General features: G+C 38.0%; 1 protein-coding gene across 1 annotated transcript; it reads left to right on the top strand.

Annotated features, from left to right (window-relative positions):
- The first annotated feature begins 547 nt into the window (after positions 1–547).
- LOC121878490 (serine-rich adhesin for platelets-like) lies at positions 548–17713 on the top strand. The gene is made up of 18 exons (XM_042384747.1): positions 548–1046; positions 1388–1612; positions 1926–2636; positions 3088–3312; positions 3416–3994; positions 4102–4326; positions 4467–4739; positions 4864–5457; positions 5569–5992; positions 12546–12940; positions 13156–13380; positions 13653–14363; positions 14818–15042; positions 15146–15724; positions 15832–16056; positions 16197–16469; positions 16597–17175; positions 17287–17713. Exons 1-18 carry the CDS (start codon positions 693–695, stop codon positions 17710–17712), a joined length of 7248 nt encoding a protein of 2415 aa, XP_042240681.1. The 5' UTR covers positions 548–692; the 3' UTR covers position 17713.
- Positions 17714–18135: the final 422 nt, after the last annotated feature.

Here is an 18135-nt window from a genome sequence, read left to right as displayed (position 1 = left end):
TGTAAGCTGCTGCCCGCGGATCACACAGTGTGTAAAACTAGAATAATTATGCAAGTTAAAACAAATGTAAGTATGTAAGATGCTTGAGTAAGTAATAGCAACATTTGATTTAATTTTTTCGGTAACTATGGCTCTGGATTTTATCTTGTTGGGTCTTGATTAAAATACAATGAAAGAAAATAGGGTGTCACCTTTAAAGAAAAATACACTATTCATTCAGGTGAATAGGGAGGAAAGTGGTTTAGCTTATGTGGCCTTTAAGTTCTCAAAACTTACCTCAGAGGGAAGTTACATTATCTATTTGTATGAAAATGACAGTGGTATAATTTTAGGCAGAAATAGTGTAATTAACTTGAGATGGGAAACAAGTAAAAATCTGCTCACAGGTATTATACAGACAGACAGACAGATACAACAGAAACATATATAGATAGAGTACAGATGATGCTATTTCCGGAATGAAAGAAACGCCTGTGAGTAATATCAAGTTCAGGGTGCAGCAACTTGGCACCAGCCTCGGCCCCTAAAATAACCAGGTGACACCTCACCCACGTCAGAGTCGTAGGTGGGTGTCTCTGGTATAAAGGCAACGCTCATAGCTCTGCCCTCAGTACACAACTGAGCGCTGTAGATCACCAACGAAACTTTAAGTCGTAAACAGTTTTTCAAGAATAAATCAAGTGAAAGGCAACATGGCACCCATCTGCAGTCGGACTTCACTTTCCAACAACTCTTCCACATCATCAAACATGACCAGTTGTCACTGTAACTCTTCTACGAACAGTTTATGGAATACTTACCTGCCTATCAGCCGAAGGGGACTTTTCTTCCAAGATTCTCACTTCGGTCATGCACATGCTCTCTTCGAAGACGCCCTCCGGCAGGTACTTGGGAGCTGGGGCGAGACAGAGTTCCTCACTGACAAATTGGATGATACCAGTTTCCGGTTATCTAACAATCTCAGTCGCTACAGACAGCTACGGGCACAAAACCTGAAGGAAGAGAACCTAGCCATTACTGCCTCCTCCGACAACACTTGTCATAAGGTGAGGTGCATTCTTTGGTAAAAAAAAAAAAAAAATTATATATATATATATATATATATATATATATATATATATATATATATATATATATATATATATATAAATACATACAAGTAAATCACTGAAGGTGCGCGTGATCCAGGTATATGCTGATAACCACAAGGAAAAAGAAAACACTAAGTTCCCAAGCGCTTTCGTGTAATTCACATCTTCAGGGGTCTGTACAGTAAATTATAACTGTCATATGAAAAGAAATGCTAACCTTTAAGAAAAGAGAATATTTGTGTATTTAAGCATGGTAATTTTTTCAGAGACTCATCAAATTCTTGACACTTTTACAGATCGTGGTGGATGTTCATGATTTCATGGACGGGGAAGTGAAGGTGAAGATTGTTGGGGAGAAAGAAGTATTGGTGGAGGGTCACGTAGAGAAAACAAAGAACGGAAGCTCCGCGTCCTCCCACAGTTTCAGACGCCAGTTCATCTTGCCACACATGACCAACATGGAGGCCGTCACTGCCGTGTTGTCCTCTGATGGTATACTAACAATTACTGCTCCTAAAATAGTAAGTACACGATGACTGAAAAGTTGGCGTGGTGAAATTATATATGATATATATATATATACATATATATACATATATATATATATATATATATATATATATATATATATATATATATATATGGTTGTATTTCTCAGTGTGCGAATGTCTTTATAGGAAAAACTGTTAGCCTTAGACGTCTGTGCATAGAAAATTATATTATTAGGGCAAAATTACTCCAACAAAATCATAATAAACACTCGTCCCAACTTTTTGGTGATACGATAATTTATACTATGAATATCTGAACAATAATTTAAATTATTATCAACAGGTAAATGATATAAAAAAAGAATGCACAACTATTCCCATTCAAGTTGAAGGAAAAGTAAATGATCAAGTTGTTGACAGCTCTACCACCTCGTCTTCTCAGGCTGCTTCAAACACCTCGACTTCCTCTACCGACGGTCAGTTTGTTGTGAACCAAAATGAAGAATGTGACTGCAAAGGTTGCTGTCAAAAGTACGAAGAGGAAAAGAGCATCACACGTCTAAAGGAAGCACAAAAGGTTCCTATTAAGATCAATTCAACGCTGGTTAAAAGCGAATGCAATTCTCATTCCAGTGAAGTTCAAAGTTCAAGTGAACATTCCAGTAATTTAGGTGAAATATCTAAACAAGAGTCTCAGTGCAAAACCAATAACGAAATGAAGAACAATTCTGACACGGAAGTTCACACCGAGAAATCTTCATCAACAGCCACAGAAATCCGTAATGTTCCCTTGTCCAAGTCCAGTTTTCTACCAATCACTAGACGGGGACAGTTCTTCAATGACTCGTTCTTTGAGAATAGTAGAAATGATTTCCAAAATGCTGTTAACGAGATACTGAGGAAGTGGGGCGAGACAGATGTCCTCACTGACAGATGGGATGACACCAACTTCCTTATATCCAACAATCTCAGTCGCTACAGACTGCTAAGAGCGAAAAATCTAAAGGAGGAGAACCAAGCCTTCACTGTTACCACAGACAGTACATGTCATAAGGTAAGTTATATGCTGTTAAAGACTTAAGCATGTGAAAGATAAAACAGATTTTCATACACAGGCATACTTATAAATATTCAGTAGGTATTAATGAACTATGATGCCTTCGAAGATTACCAATAAGTAGCTAAGAAAATTATCATTCCCCTATAATGCTACTGAAAGGTAGATATAACAAATTAATTGGCTACTTATTTTTGCGAAGAAGTATTTCCATTATGGCTACTCCTTTTTCTAGATATCTCGTTATTTAAATGTTCACTGCCTTATATTACGTATGCATATTAATATAGACAGAAGAAAATACTTATGTGATTTGATTAGGTTATAACAGCAATTTACAACTCCCTCCGCAAGAAAGAAAACTACTCACTTCATTTTTTTAATTTCTTATGTTTATTTCGGTTTAATAAATTCAGTGACATTAAGAGAGTTGTCTTTACTATTGCAGATAGTGATGGACGTTAATGAATTCATGGACGGGGAGGTCAAGGTGAAGGTTGTCGGAGAAACAGAAGTGGTAGTGGAGGGACGCATGAAGACAAACAATGGTGAATTCTCTCTGTCTTGCCAGAGTTTCAGGCGTCGCTTTTCTGTGCCTGACCTGACTGACACGAAGGCCATTACGTCTGTCATGTCATCTGATGGCATTCTCACCATCACCATTCCGATTGCTGTGAGTATTTCACAATAAAATTAAATGCCTTTTCATTGCAATATTTACGGCTTCGTGTCGAATTAGTAAAACACCTTGAGTCTAACTTTTCTTTATTTGACAGGTAAGCCAAATAAAGGACACCACTACCACCATTCCTATCACAATACAGGGAGATTTAAATACTCCTACCGATGCAAAGATTACTAAAACCACTGTCTCTGAAGGTGCCTCGGGTAATTCTGCCTCATCCAGCATCTCACAAAAGTTTGACACGAAAGAAGATAAATGTGAGGCTCAGGAATGTCAAAAGAAAAAGTGTCACCAAATCACAAACGATTCCACAGGAACCGCTAGAGCACAAAATGACGGGAATGTGAAGTTGTCAAGTGTTTCTGCACAATCGAATTGTACATCTCACTCTCAGCACTCTGACGAGAAACAGTCTACTTCTCAGTCAAGTGCAATGCACATCCCCATGGTGACAGCTCTTCCCATCACAACAAGGGGTCTCTTCTTCAATGATTCATTCTTCCAAGATGCATGGAAAGATTTTCAAGAAGCTGTCAAGGAGGTGGTGTCAAAGTGGGGTAAAGGGTGTTCTGCCAACGACGACATGACCAGCTACAGGAGCCTACGATCTCGTGACATGAGGGACGAGAATCAGGCTGTGAAGTCTTCCCAGGACGAGTTCAATTATAAGGTGAGTTGATGTATCAAAGGCATTGTGGAACATTGATAAGGCAATGAAATCATTAAGTTTATTTACTTACGACCTCAATTTGTTAATTGAATCATCGTTTTTTCCAGTTTCTTGTGGATGTCCAGGACTTTACAACTGGTGGGGACATCTCCGTTAAGGCAGTGAACGACAGAGAGTTGATGGTGGAGGGTCGAGTTGAGAAAGAAGAAGCTGGTTCCAAGTACACAAAGAAGTTTCTTCGTCGTTTTGTTGTGCCAAGGGATATTCATTTAGAATCAGTGTCATCAGTCATGTCTGCAGATGGTGTCCTAACTATCACGGCGCCTAAGAAGGTTAGTTGTCTATTTGTTTACAAATGAAAATCGTGGAAGTAAATAGAGTTTGGTATTACTTGCTTAGGAATTTTCTTACCATATGCAGTATGTCTATTATCCCAATTCACACCACTAAGTTATATTATCGATATTTTCAGCCTAAATCACTTCATATCAAGGAAGTTATTGTGCCTATGAGCGTAGAGGAAGGAAACCAAGAAACAGAAAGTCTTAACCAGTCATCAAGTGATTCATTGAAGACAAGAGTTGAAACACAGACTCGAGAACCGACCCCGGCAGTCAGCATCAAGGCCCATGATTCCTCTGATTCATCAACTGTAAATTTCTTCTCGGGCTCATCAGCTGACACTAAGGCTTCTTTACATGAGGAATCTTCAACTCAACACAACTCTTCTCTTGCCTCAGCCACGGTAACTTACATCTGCAGTTTTCTGTTTAATTTCATGCAGTATAATAGTAAGTTTTCATGATACAAAGATAAATGACTACATAATGTTTTTATCATATCATTAGAGCGAAGCTTACATTTGACAGGTCGGTCGTGGGCGAGAGCACGTCATTCCAGTTCATGTAGTTGAGGAAAACGAATCTCAGACTGAAACATCTGATAAGAATAGCATGAAAACTAAGGAAGAAAAATCTTTCTCCATTCAGGAGAAGCAAAAGGTTTCGGCAGTAAACAAAATTCTTACTGAAGAAAATGTGAATGAGAAGAATGTCAGTAAGGCCGATGTAAAACCTGAAGTCGCTCCCGACCTCCAAGGAACTGAGACTGATCATCAAGTCAGCAGGTTGGAAACTCGTTCCAATGCCAATAAAAATATGAATATTAACATAGACAAGAATATGTCAAACGTGAATCAATACAACCGTCGTCAAGGTCTGAAATCAAGTTCTCTCTTTGAAAACAGAGCTTTGCCCATAAGTTTGAAAGGAGCCTTCTTCAATGATTCCTTCTTCAAAGATGCCAGGGAAAATTATGTGGCTGCTGTCAAGGATGTGCTGAAGAGGACAAAAAGAGGATCCTTCCAATGCGACGACATCACTACCTACCGGAATCTGCGACAGCTCGATCTAAGAGAGGAGAATCAAGCCGTCCGTGTAGAGGAAGATCAACAGTCCTTAAAGGTAGGGATGTAATATGTAAGGATTTGTTACTTCTTGTCTTATTCACACCGGAAGTTTTCATTAACACACAACAATATATTTCGTCTGTGTCACGAATCTTTTTTTTAACAGATTGTCGTCGACGTGTATGACTTTATTGGAGGTGATGTGAAGGTTGAAGTTGTTGGAGGTAAAGAAGTTGTGGTTGAAGGACGAGCCAATAAAGAAGAAGGAACATCAGTGGCCGCACAGACCTTCCTACTACGCTTCTCTCTTCCTCCCAGTGTCGACCTGGAGGCTATTACCTCCGTCATGTCCTCAGATGGCGTCCTCACCATCATCTCCCCGAAGTTGCAACATTCAAGTGAAACTGGCGCTAGAAGCAAGCAGATGTTTATGGAAAGTAAATCAAGGAAGGATGCTCACAGCGACGGAGGCCAAGCATGGGAGGAAAAAAATGTGCGAAAGTCCGCTCAAGAATCTGAGGGATGCAGTTCACGCACCATCAGCAGCACACACCGCTCCCACCAGCAATATTCCTCCAATAAACCATTTTAATGAAAAAAAACACTCAAATTTACATTAAGTATTTTTTACCCAGAGCATCTAATTTACCGTCAATAATTATTAGTTTTATGAATTCTTTATGTTTAATGAAGTTCTAATACAAAATCATGTTAATTTGTTTTATGAAAATCATATCTTTATTCCACCTACTTTGCAACTTCCAGAAGCACGAAATGTGATTGGCAGTAACACATAAGGTAAGACAACTGTTTCTACATGTAATACAGAAATACTATGAATAGTCTACTGAATATGCAATATTTCTCCAAATTCAGATTAGAAAAAATAAGATAATTGATATATTCTTACTCAACAGCTTCCAAATTCAGTAATCAGTTTTATATTTTCCAACAGATGCCATGACTTTCGGAACGCTGAAGCCTTACATCCTAAGAGCAGACTTCTCATTCCTCCTTCATAAGTAAATTTTTCATTCTTCGTTTACAGAAAATTCTTACATAACAACGTCTTGTGTAAAAAAATTTATTGTTTCTTATGATGGGCTTCATTGACTGTGATTATTTTATATAAATTGTTTCAATATGTATGTTTATATAATATATAAATAAAATTTAAAAACAATGCCGTGGTATATAACATTCCAAAGTTATAGGAAAGAATCATCATAGTTATTGAACAGTTTTACCATTTAAGGACCATGAATCCCAAATTTTTGGAGAATGGCAAGAAATTATTTTGAATGTGATATACTGTATGGACTGAGGACGAATTAAAAAAAATGATAAGAAAGATGTATGGAAAATTGAAGAACATTGGCCGGAATTTTCATTCGGCAGAATGATACATATAAGGTATCATTTGTGCTGGAAAGAGAAATTCCCTCCCAGTGATAGTAGTACTACGTCAGCGTTGTGTAGAACTGCCGTGTTTGTTCATGGTATCCATGAATGGATAAGTAGGATAGGTCATAGTATTAATAATGGTAAGAGAAAAAATTCCGTGCCTGGTTGTGGTATATGAGGACGCAGTGCCCAGGTAGATGATGGATGAAATGTTTTAAAGTGTTACTGAACAAATCATTAAGTGTTTAATAGCGGAAAAAATATGAGAAGAAAGGTTGGAGTTGACATTTAGCTAAAGAAAGAATGAACGATTAACTAGATCACAGATTAGTGAAAAAATATGCAAGAGGTGCATTGAAAAATGTATAGAAAGAGGAACCTACGATTATGGCCCCAAAGATAGAAATGTATAGATGATTCGTCAAACCAGAACTTTTACTTCGATAAAAAGCGTGGATTCTGGATACAAGATGATAGACAAGCGCTTATTAATATAGCATGGGCGCTTCGAGAGACTGGTAAGTGAAAAAAAGTAAAAAAGAGCATATAACTCCAGACGAATAATAGAAGGGAAGTGAGAAAACTAAGAAGCTGGAGTAACAGACGGAGTAGATGGTATTAGCGGAGTGGCTAAGTGTAAATTTTTGAGGGAATCTTCCAAATGGTGATACGAGTATGAAAATTTGCATGAAGATTCATTATGGGTTAATTATCAAATCGACCTGATTGGACATTCAAAATTCCAAGATGACCGCCATTTTCCAAGATGGTCGCCAAATGTGGATGCCAGATTTTCTTTTTTGGCATAAAAGCTATTGTGTTCATCAATTCAGGCGATTTCAGTATTGATTTACCTGTTAGAATCTGATTTTTGTGTTGAAAACTCCGAAATGGATAGCATTCAAAGGAAATGTCTTTATAAAGAGTGAATGCCATGAAGAGAAACCAAATACTCAAAGGTTGTTCTACGATAAAGTAAAATTACTGTGCAATGTGTTGCAAGAAATGGGAAATCCATTTCTAGACGAGCCAACTGACCTAATTGTGTTGGATACAAAGGACATTGCTGATCCTACCCTCACTGAAATGGTTTATACACACTTGCAAACGGGCAAAGACAATTTTCAGACATTCATGCAGAGGCTGGAAATTAATGAGAACAATTCCTTCTACCAGCCAATCAAGAGAAACAAGGTAAACTTCTTCAAACATGAACAAGTGCTGACAGTTCAAAGAAAAAGTTCCTGAAGAATGATTGTCATTTATTTTCACAGTTTTTCATTTCTTGCCAGACCAGACAATGTGATTTGTAAGAATTCTTCAAACATGAGAATCAGTCTGACCCTGCACTATTGAGTGACAACTGTCAACTTCATACCTGTCAAAAGTCTCAGCTAGTTGAAATTCTTGAAACTGGTGCGACTAAGCTAGACACAGCTGCTGACATCATAATAATAGATGGTTCATCTATGATTAATGCTTTTCTTCCAAAGTCATGAAAAACTTTCAAAGAATGTGCCAGTGAAGATATTCTTCCAAAATTGGAATCTGACTTTACCAAATATAAGAGGGCGGATGTTGTGTTTGATGTCATTAAAAAGGACACTTTAGAGGCTGGAACCAGGTAAAAACAAGGTCAGAGTATCAGATAAAAGGGTGACAGGAAATAGCAAAGCTCCAACAAATTGGAGAAGTTTTGTAAGAGATGACAATAACAAGACTGACATTTTTCACTTCCTTGCGGACAAGAGGTGTGAAATTGTTACACCATGTACAATTATTGTAACAGAGGGAGAAGATGCCATTAGCAACCATGATACGCTTCTACAGTGGAAGAGTTAACTCCATGCTCCCATGAAGAGGCAGATACTAGCCTCTTTGTACATGAAAGACAAGCTGTATTGGAAGGCAGTAAAAGAGTTATCGTAAAAGCCAATGACACGAATATCATTGCCATAGCTATATCTGTGTTCACATCACTAGAATAAATTGATATTGAAGAAATGTGGATCTTATGGCCAAGGGGCTTATACAAGATGGATTCCTGTTTATGAATTAGTTGTAGCCATAGGGCCTGAAAAAACAATGGAATCACATTTTTTCCATGCATTCAGTGGTTGTGATGTTGTGTCAGCCTTCTGTGGTAAAGGTAAAAAGACTGCATGGCAAACATGGAATATGTTTAGCGAGGTCTCCAGTACCTTCACCAAACTCAGTCAGTGTCCTACATCAGTTTGTGGTGGTGGTGTATGACAGGTCTAGTCCACCTTTATATATTTTATGGTGCAAGACTTGATTTATTTGCTCGTAAACTGAGATCATAATAATGCAGTTCCACCAACACGGTCTGCCCCAAAGTAACAAGTAAAGCGTGCAACCTATCAAGGTGGAGTGGAATGATTTGGGGTCAGGCAACAGTAGCCCAACCAGACATTCCAAGTCCTGCTAACTAGGGCTGGAAAAAGAAAGGAGATATGTGGCAAATGCACTGGACAGACCTCCCACCATTAGCAGCGAGCTGCTATGAGAAAGACTGTGGACAGTGACGTAAATGTATCGGCTCTGGTCTCACTTGCACAGCTCTGTGTGGTCAAACCACAGGTTCACCACTCCGGTAACAGTAAAAAAAATAACAAGGTCGCCAATGAAATTAATAAATGAAAGGAATAAGCAATACACTAGAGTAAATTAAAATACAAATTCATTTAACAAAAGAAATAAAGCATCTAACAAAAGTACAAAAACATGAATAAAAAAAAATGCTTACAAGTGTTAACCGATTTGGGAATATTCACAACTAAGCAGACAAACAAGTTACGTTAATCATAATTAACAGTGACAATTAAGCAAACAATAACGAGGGTTGGGGTACACCACTCAATACAAAGAAGATTATATAACATCACCGTTTTTTTACCAGTATAATGTTACGAAATTTCAAGCCAAGTACACAATATTATATCCTACACAATGTTACATCCTATACACAGACGATATCCTATCCTATTCTTCCTCCACTTTCCTTGCCTCACAGACTCTCAACAATATAATGTATACTCAAGTAAATGTCTTTTGCTATGTGTTGAACTCCTTCCACCGTTTCCACCTCCCTCAGCCGCGTCAAATCTGCTTCTCCTCCTGTCCAGTGTACTATGGTTACCACATCACATTTTGGCGGGAATCTACAACCAATCAGGCATCAGTTTTCCAGTGGCGCCATGAAACGTCACCTCTGACGTTTCAGCCGGCTTCACACGTTCCATACCCACGTGATCTAGCTATGATTTGTTGTTGTTGTTCCGGAAGTTTCTAATTGATCCTTTCTACCCCTGGGACTCAACGTCACGTCACACCTCCGCCGCTAAGGACGAATACGACAGAGGAGTATTCATAGTCGATTCCTACAGCAAGAGATGGCGCAGAGTCTTGACAGGTGCAGAGTCCACTCAGCAGCTTGTCCACATATGACCCTGAGCAGTCGGTACACCAATTCCATCGGTAATAATTTCAGCACTTGGCTACGGCAGACGGTAGGTAGGTCCCGGGAGCGTCCTCGTCCAGCCCATCAGGAGGACCAGTCACGTCACAATGCACATGCCAGCAGCTGTAAATATGAAAGAATTCTTATAATAATATCTCCCAAAGATATGAGCACGATATAAACATGTTTATCACTGTTTAACTAAGAATCGCTTTCAATAATTTTTATGAAAAAAGGTAGAGGTATGTGCAGAACCGTTACTTTATGCATAAAAGACATATCCGAGGATACCAAAACAATCATAATCTGTTCCAGTATGCTTTAAAATATAGGAATAGATATATTATGTGCACAGATTTCCCAATACTAAGTAATTGTATGTAAAACAATGTTTTCGGTTAGGCAAATATGGCGGCCATCATGGAAAAATGTCCGCCATCTTGGAATTTTGAATTTCCAATCGGATAGATTTAATAAGTAACCAATATTGAATGTTCAAACCAAATTTCATGTTTGTGTGATCATTTGCATGATTGTACCTGATATTCGTCCCACTATGAGGAATGGACAAATCAGGGACATGGGATAAACCAGATAAATAACTGGGGTGCTGCTGAATGGAAACAACATAGGAAAACTGAAGTGCCACATTATAGTGGGAAATCGCTCTATAATGGTGAAATAATTTTTATTGTGGTTATCCAAAGCAAAATATTAATACAGCACACTGTAAAAATTGAAACTAGTTAAGAACATTTAAATTGGGATATCTAATATAATAATTACCTGAGGGTGTCTCTGAGTTTACTTCCAGCAACCAAACCTTAAGAAAACTATTAGTATTTCTCACTTTAGTCCCAAATGGGTAAACCTCAGTTTGTGCACAGCAATAATGAGCAATTACTCGGCACAATTTCGTACCCTGTACTCTCCCCTCACCCAATCCGACTCAAGTGCTGTGCGGAGCTCGTTGATACAGGATTACTCAGTCGCTTTTCTGTATTATTATTTATTCAGTAGTTTGTTCTTTTCTTTGGGCATGTAATGCATGAAACATATTTTGAGCTACGAAACTAAATTTTTTACAGTTTTTTATTCACATTTTATTCATGGAATGACGTTGTCACTCCAAGGAGTTGGCCAAAACGTCGATTGCGATCTACCAGTAGATCGCAAAGCAATTTCTGGTCGACCGCGGGACGGGTAGCCTAATCCATCAACTGGGAACCTACAGGTACAGTACAAGGCACCACTGCCAAGCTTACGACCCGTCCGCAATTACCCCCAAAAAATTAATTTTTTACTTCCATTATTGGTAGCAACATTCATGACATGTTTTGTCTTTGCATCTAGCAGTCATTTAGCATGGAAGGGCACGTTTTAATAATTGGGGGAATATTTAATTAATCTAGTCACAGAATATGATATCACTAACATAAAAATCAGCAAAGTTTATCTCACTTTCAATTAAGACTCAAAATACTGCATATCCATTATATGCAAGAGGTTAGGAAAAATTGTGCTAGTACAATCCACAAAGTAGATAACTTTTGGATACCTACTGAAAAAAGTAATTCATAACTCGTACTTCCAGCTTCACTTTCCTTTTATTTGTATTACATTGCTATTTTGGTGGATAAAAATTTTAGAAATTATGATTCATATCCCGCTTAAAATATTTAAGAAATATATACATAGGCTTTTAATAAGTTCAAATTATTATTATCGCTCTTTTCCTATGTGGTTTCATTTGGAAGTATCGTACGTAAATAAGGGAGTTATAGAATAAAATAATATAGTAAGATTTCATGAAATATTATGATGATCACTGAAAAAAGTATTTAAAGTAAGATATGATATATGTTTATGAATATTGCGCCCGTGAAAAGTAAAAAATAAAAATTAATAAATCAATATATATATATATATATATATATATATATATATATATATATATATATATATATATATATATATATATATATATATATATATATATATATATATATATATATTAAGAAGCCACTGGAAGAAGATTATGTATCGTGCAAAAACAGTTCATGACTAACATTATAAATCTTCAGTATTCTTGGCACAAATCTTAATCACACTTGGCAGTGATCGCCGCTCCAAAAATAAGACAAAGACACCTCACCCACGTCAGAGTCGTAGGTGGGTGTCTCTGGTATAAAGGCAACGCTCATAGCTCTGCCCTCAGTACACAACTGAGCGCTGTAGACCACCATCGAAACTTTAAGTCGTAAACAGTTTTTCAAGAATAAATCAAGTGAAAGGCAACATGGCACCCATCTGCAGTCGGACTTCACTTTCCAACAACTCTTCCACATCATCAAACATGACCAGTTGTCACTGTAACTCTTCTACGAACAGTTTATGGAATACTTACCTGCCTATCAGCCGAAGGGGACTTTTCTTCCAAGATTCTCACTTCGGTCATGCACATGCTCTCTTCGAAGACGCCCTCCGGCAGGTACTTGGGAGCTGGGGCGAGACAGAGTTCCTCACTGACAAATTGGATGATACCAGTTTCCGGTTATCTAACAATCTCAGTCGCTACAGACAGCTACGGGCACAAAACCTGAAGGAAGAGAACCTAGCCATTACTGCCTCCTCCGACAACACTTGTCATAAGGTGAGGTGCATTCTTTGGTAAAAAAAAAAAAAAAATTATATATATATATATATATATATATATATATATATATATATATATATATATATATATATATATATATATATATATATATATATATATATATATATATTCTCTTTAAGAAAAGAGAATATTTGTGTATTTAAGCATGGTAATTTTTTAAGAGACTCATCAAATTCTTGACACTTTTACAGATCGTGGTGGATGTTCATGATTTCATGGACGGGGAAGTGAAGGTGAAGATTGTTGGGGAGAAAGAAGTATTGGTGGAGGGTCACGTAGAGAAAACAAAGAACGGAAGCTCCGCGTCCTCCCACAGTTTCAGACGCCAGTTCATCTTGCCACACATGACCAACATGGAGGCCGTCACTGCCGTGTTGTCCTCTGATGGTATACTAACAATTACTGCTCCTAAAATAGTAAGTACACGATGACTGAAAAGTTGGCGTGGTGAAATTATTATAAATAATTTTGATATTCACATTTATACATTACATATATATATGTTTACATTTGTTAGTGTGCGCATGTCTTTATAGGAAAAACTGTTAGCCTGAGACGTCTGTGCATAGAAAATTATATTATTAGGGCAAAATTACTCCAACAAAATCATAACAAACACTCAACTTTTTGGGGATACGATAATTTATACTAAGAATATCTTAACATTAATTTACATTTTTATCAACAGGAAAATGATACACAAAAAGAATGCGCAACTATTCCAATTCAAGTTGAAGGAAAAGTAAATGGTCAGGTTGTTGACAGCTCTACCACCTCGTCTTCTCAGGCTGCTTCAAACACCTCGACTTCCTCTACCGACGGTCAGTTTGTTGTGAACCAAAATGAAGAATGTGACTGCAAAGGTTGCTGTCAAAAGTACGAAGAGGAAAAGAGCATCACACGTCTAAAGGAAGCACAAAAAGTTCCTATTAAGATCAATTCAACGCTGGTTAAAAGCGAATGCAATTCTCATTCCAGTGACGTTCAAAGTTCAAGTGAACATTCCAGTAATTTAGGAGAAATATCTAAACAAGAGTCTCAGTGCAAAACCAATAACGAAATGAAGAACACTTCTGACACGGAAGTTCACACCGAGAAATCTTCATCAACAGCCACAGAAATCCGTAATGTTCCCTTGTCTAAGTCCAGTTTTCTACCAATCACTAGACGGGGACAGTTCTTCAATGACTCGTTCTTTGAGAATAGTAGAAATGACTTCCAAAACGCTGTTAACGAGATACTGAGGAAGTGGGGCGAGACAGATGTCCTCACTGACAGATGGGATGACACCAACTTCCTTATATCCAACAATCTCAGTCGCTACAGACTGCTAAGAGCGAAAAATCTAAAGGAGGAGAACCAAGCCTTCACTGTTTCCACAGACAGTACTTGTCATAAGGTAAGTTATTTGCTGTTAAAGACTTAAGCATGTGAAAGATAAAACAGATTTTCATACACAGGGATACTTATAAATATTCAGTAGGTATTAATGAACTATGATGCCTTCGAAGATTACCAATAAGTAGCTAAGAAAATTATCATTCCCCTATAATGCTACTGAAAGGTAGATATAACACATTAATTGGTGACTTATTTTTGCGATAAACTATTTTCATTATGGCTATTCCTTTTTCTAGATATCTCGTTATTTAAATGTTCACTGCCTTATATTACATATACATATTCATATGCACAGCAAAAAAAAATCTTATTTGATTTGATTAGGTTATAACAGCAGTTTACAACTCCCTTCACAAGAAACAAAACTACTCATTTCATGTTTTTTAATTTCTTATGTTTATTTCGGTTTAATAAATTCAGTGACATTAAGAGAGTTGTCTTTACTATTGCAGATAGTGATGGACGTTCATGAATTCATGGACGGGGAGGTCAAGGTGAAGGTTGTCGGAGAAACAGAAGTGGTAGTGGAGGGACGCATGAAGACAAACAATGGTGAATTCTCTCTGTCTTGCCAGAGTTTCAGGCGTCGCTTTTCTGTGCCTGACCTGACTGACACGAAGGCCATTACGTCTGTCATGTCATCTGATGGCATTCTCACCATCACCATTCCGATTGCTGTGAGTATTTCACAATAAAATTAAATGTCTTTTCATTGCAATATTTACGGCTTCGTGTCGAATTAGTAAAACACCTCGAGTCTAACTTTTCTTTATTTGACAGGTAAGCCAAATAAAGGACACCACTACCACCATTCCTATCACAATACAGGGAGATTTAAATACTCCTACCGATGCAAAGATTACTAAAACCACTGTCTCTGAAGGTGCCTCGGGTAATTCTGCCTCATCCAGCATCTCACAAAAGTTTGACACGAAAGAAGATAAATGTGAGGCTCAGGAATGTCAAAAGAAAAAGTGTCACCAAATCACAAACGATTCCACAGGAACCGCTAGAGCACAAAATGACGGGAATGTGAAGTTGCCAAGTGTTTCTGCCCAATCGAATTGTACATCTCACTCTCAGCACTCTGACGAGAAACAGTCTACTTCTCAGTCAAGTGCAATGCACATCCCCATGGCGACAGCTCTTCCCATCACAACAAGGGGTCTCTTCTTCAATGATTCATTCTTCCAAGATGCATGGAAAGATTTTCAAGAAGCTGTCAAGGAGGTGGTGTCAAAGTGGGGTAAAGGGTGTTCTGCCAACGACGACATGACCAGCTACAGGAGCCTACGATCTCGTGACATGAGGGACGAGAATCAGGCTGTGAAGTCTTCTCAGGACGAGTTCAATTATAAGGTGAGTTGATGTATCAAAGGCATTGTTGAACATTGATAAGGCAATGAAATCATTAAGTTTATTTACTTACGACCTCAATTTGTTAATTGAATCATCGTTTTTTCCAGTTTCTTGTGGATGTCCAGGACTTTACAACTGGTGGGGACATCTCCGTTAAGGCAGTGAACGACAGAGAGTTGATGGTGGAGGGTCGAGTTGAGAAAGAAGAAGCTGGTTCCAAGTACACAAAGAAGTTTCTTCGTCGTTTTGTTGTGCCAAGGGATATTCATTTAGAATCAGTATCATCAGTCATGTCTGCAGATGGTGTCCTAACTATCACGGCGCCTAAGAAGGTTAGTTGTCTATTTGTTTACAAATGAAAATAGTGGAAGTAAATAGAGTTTGGTATTACTTGCTTAGGAATTTTCTTACCATATGAAGTATGTCTTTTGTCCGAATTCACACCACTAACTTATATTATCGATATTTTCAGCCTAAATCACTTCATATCAAGGAAGTGATTGTGCCTATTAGCGTAGAGGAAGGAAACCAAGAAACCGAAAGTTATAACCAGTCATCAAGTGATACATTGAAGACAAGAGTTGAAACACAAACTCGAGAACCGACCCCGGCAGTCAGCATCAAGGCCCATGATTCCTCTGATTCATCAACTGTAAATTTATCCTCGGGCTCATCAGCTGACACTGAGGCTTCTTTACATGAGGAATTTTCAACTCAACACAACTCTTCTCTTGCCTCAGCCACGGTAACTTACATCTGCACCTTTTCTGTTTAATTTTATGTAGTATAATTGTAAGTTTTCATGATACAAAGATAAATGATTATATAATATTTTTTTATCATGTCATTAGAGCGAATCTTACATTTGACAGGTCGGTCCTAGACGGGAGCACGTCATTCCAGTTCATGTTGTTGAGGAAGACGAATCTCAGACTGAAACATCTGATAAGAAGGAAGGAAAATCTTTCTACATTCAGGAGAAGCAAAATGTCTCGGCAGTAAACAAAATTCTTACTGAACAAGATGTCACTGAGAAGAATGTCAGTAAAGCCGATGTAAAACCTGAAGTCGCTCCCGACCTCCAAGGAACTGAGACTGATCATCAAGTCAGCAGGTTGGAAACTCGTTCCAATGCCAATAAAAATATGAATATTAACATAGACAAGAATATGTCAAACGTGAATCAATACAACCGTCGTCAAGGTCTGAAATCAAGTTCTCTCTTTGAAAACAGAGCTTTGCCCATAAGTTTGAAAGGAGCCTTCTTCAATGATTCCTTCTTCAAAGATGCCAGGGAAAATTATGTGGCTGCTGTCAAGGATGTACTGAAGAGGACAAAAAGAGGATCCTTCCAATGCGACGACATCACTACCTACCGGAATCTGCGACAGCTCGATCTAAGAGAGGAGAATCAAGCCGTCCGTGTAGAGGAAGATCAACAGTCCTTAAAGGTAGGGATGTAATATGTAAGGGTTTGTTACTTCTTGTCTTATTCACACCGGAAGTTTTCATTAACACACAACAATATATTTCGTCTGTGTCACGAATCTTTTTTTTAACAGATTGTCGTCGACGTGTATGACTTTATTGGAGGTGATGTGAAGGTTGAAGTTGTTGGAGGTAAAGAAGTTGTGGTTGAAGGACGAGCCAATAAAGAAGAAGGAACATCAGTGGCCACACAGACCTTCCTACTACGCTTCTCTCTTCCTCCCAGTGTCGACCTGGAGGCTATTACCTCCGTCATGTCCTCAGATGGCGTCCTCACCATCATCTCCCCGAAGTTGCAACATTCAAGTGAAACTGGCGCTAGAAGCAAGCAGATGTTTATGGAAAGTAAATCAAGGAAGGATGCTCACAGCGACGGAGGCCAAGCATGGGAGGAAAAAAATGTGCGAAAGTCCGCTCAAGAATCTGAGGGATGCAGTTCACGCACCATCAGCAGCACACACCGCTCCCACCAGCAATATTCCTCCAATAAACAATTTTAATTATAAGAAATTTTCCTATACTTACGGGATATATTTTTTCTTGAAACGTTTTTGTACTGGGCAAATTAAGAAGGAAAGGATTAATTTCCAGTGATTTATATTTATTTTAAGCGAATAAATTAAAGCTGAATTTGATGTTTTAATTTGAAAGAGGCAGAAAATTATTTACTGTTAATTGAATTTTATTACTTCTGTGTTTTTTTTTGTTTTTTTTTTTCAGGGAATAGCTCACCCGGGCACAGGTCATCGACCCACAACAGGGCCTGGGGGGGGGGCGAAAAAAATAAGAGTAAAAAGAAATTCAAAATAGAGGAGAAAATTACTATCTATCTACACCATCTTGAGTACGGATGAGTGTAAATTGATTTGCCCGAAAATTTAGTGACAATATAAACTTTGTAGACAATATGCATTTTTTAATCC

Source organism: Homarus americanus, unplaced genomic scaffold (genome assembly GCF_018991925.1).
Source record: "Homarus americanus isolate GMGI-L3 unplaced genomic scaffold, GMGI_Hamer_2.0 scaffold41027, whole genome shotgun sequence".
In the NCBI taxonomy this organism is placed as follows: Eukaryota; Metazoa; Arthropoda; class Malacostraca; order Decapoda; family Nephropidae; genus Homarus; species Homarus americanus.
Note: the sequence above shows the minus strand (reverse complement) of the source record. Positions and strands in the feature narration are given on the sequence as shown.

What these genes read in the sequence shown, in the direction of transcription:
- LOC121878490 (XM_042384747.1), top strand. Translation starts at nt 693, where the DNA reads ATGGCACCCATCTGCAGTCGGACTTCACTTTCCAACAACTCTTCCACA. An exon ending in CAATTACTGCTCCTAAAATA is followed by an intron (nt 1,613 to 1,925) that starts GTAAGTACACGA and finishes TATTATCAACAG; the next exon opens with GTAAATGATATAAAAAAAGA. An exon ending in CAATTACTGCTCCTAAAATA is followed by an intron (nt 13,381 to 13,652) that starts GTAAGTACACGA and finishes TTTTATCAACAG; the next exon opens with GAAAATGATACACAAAAAGA.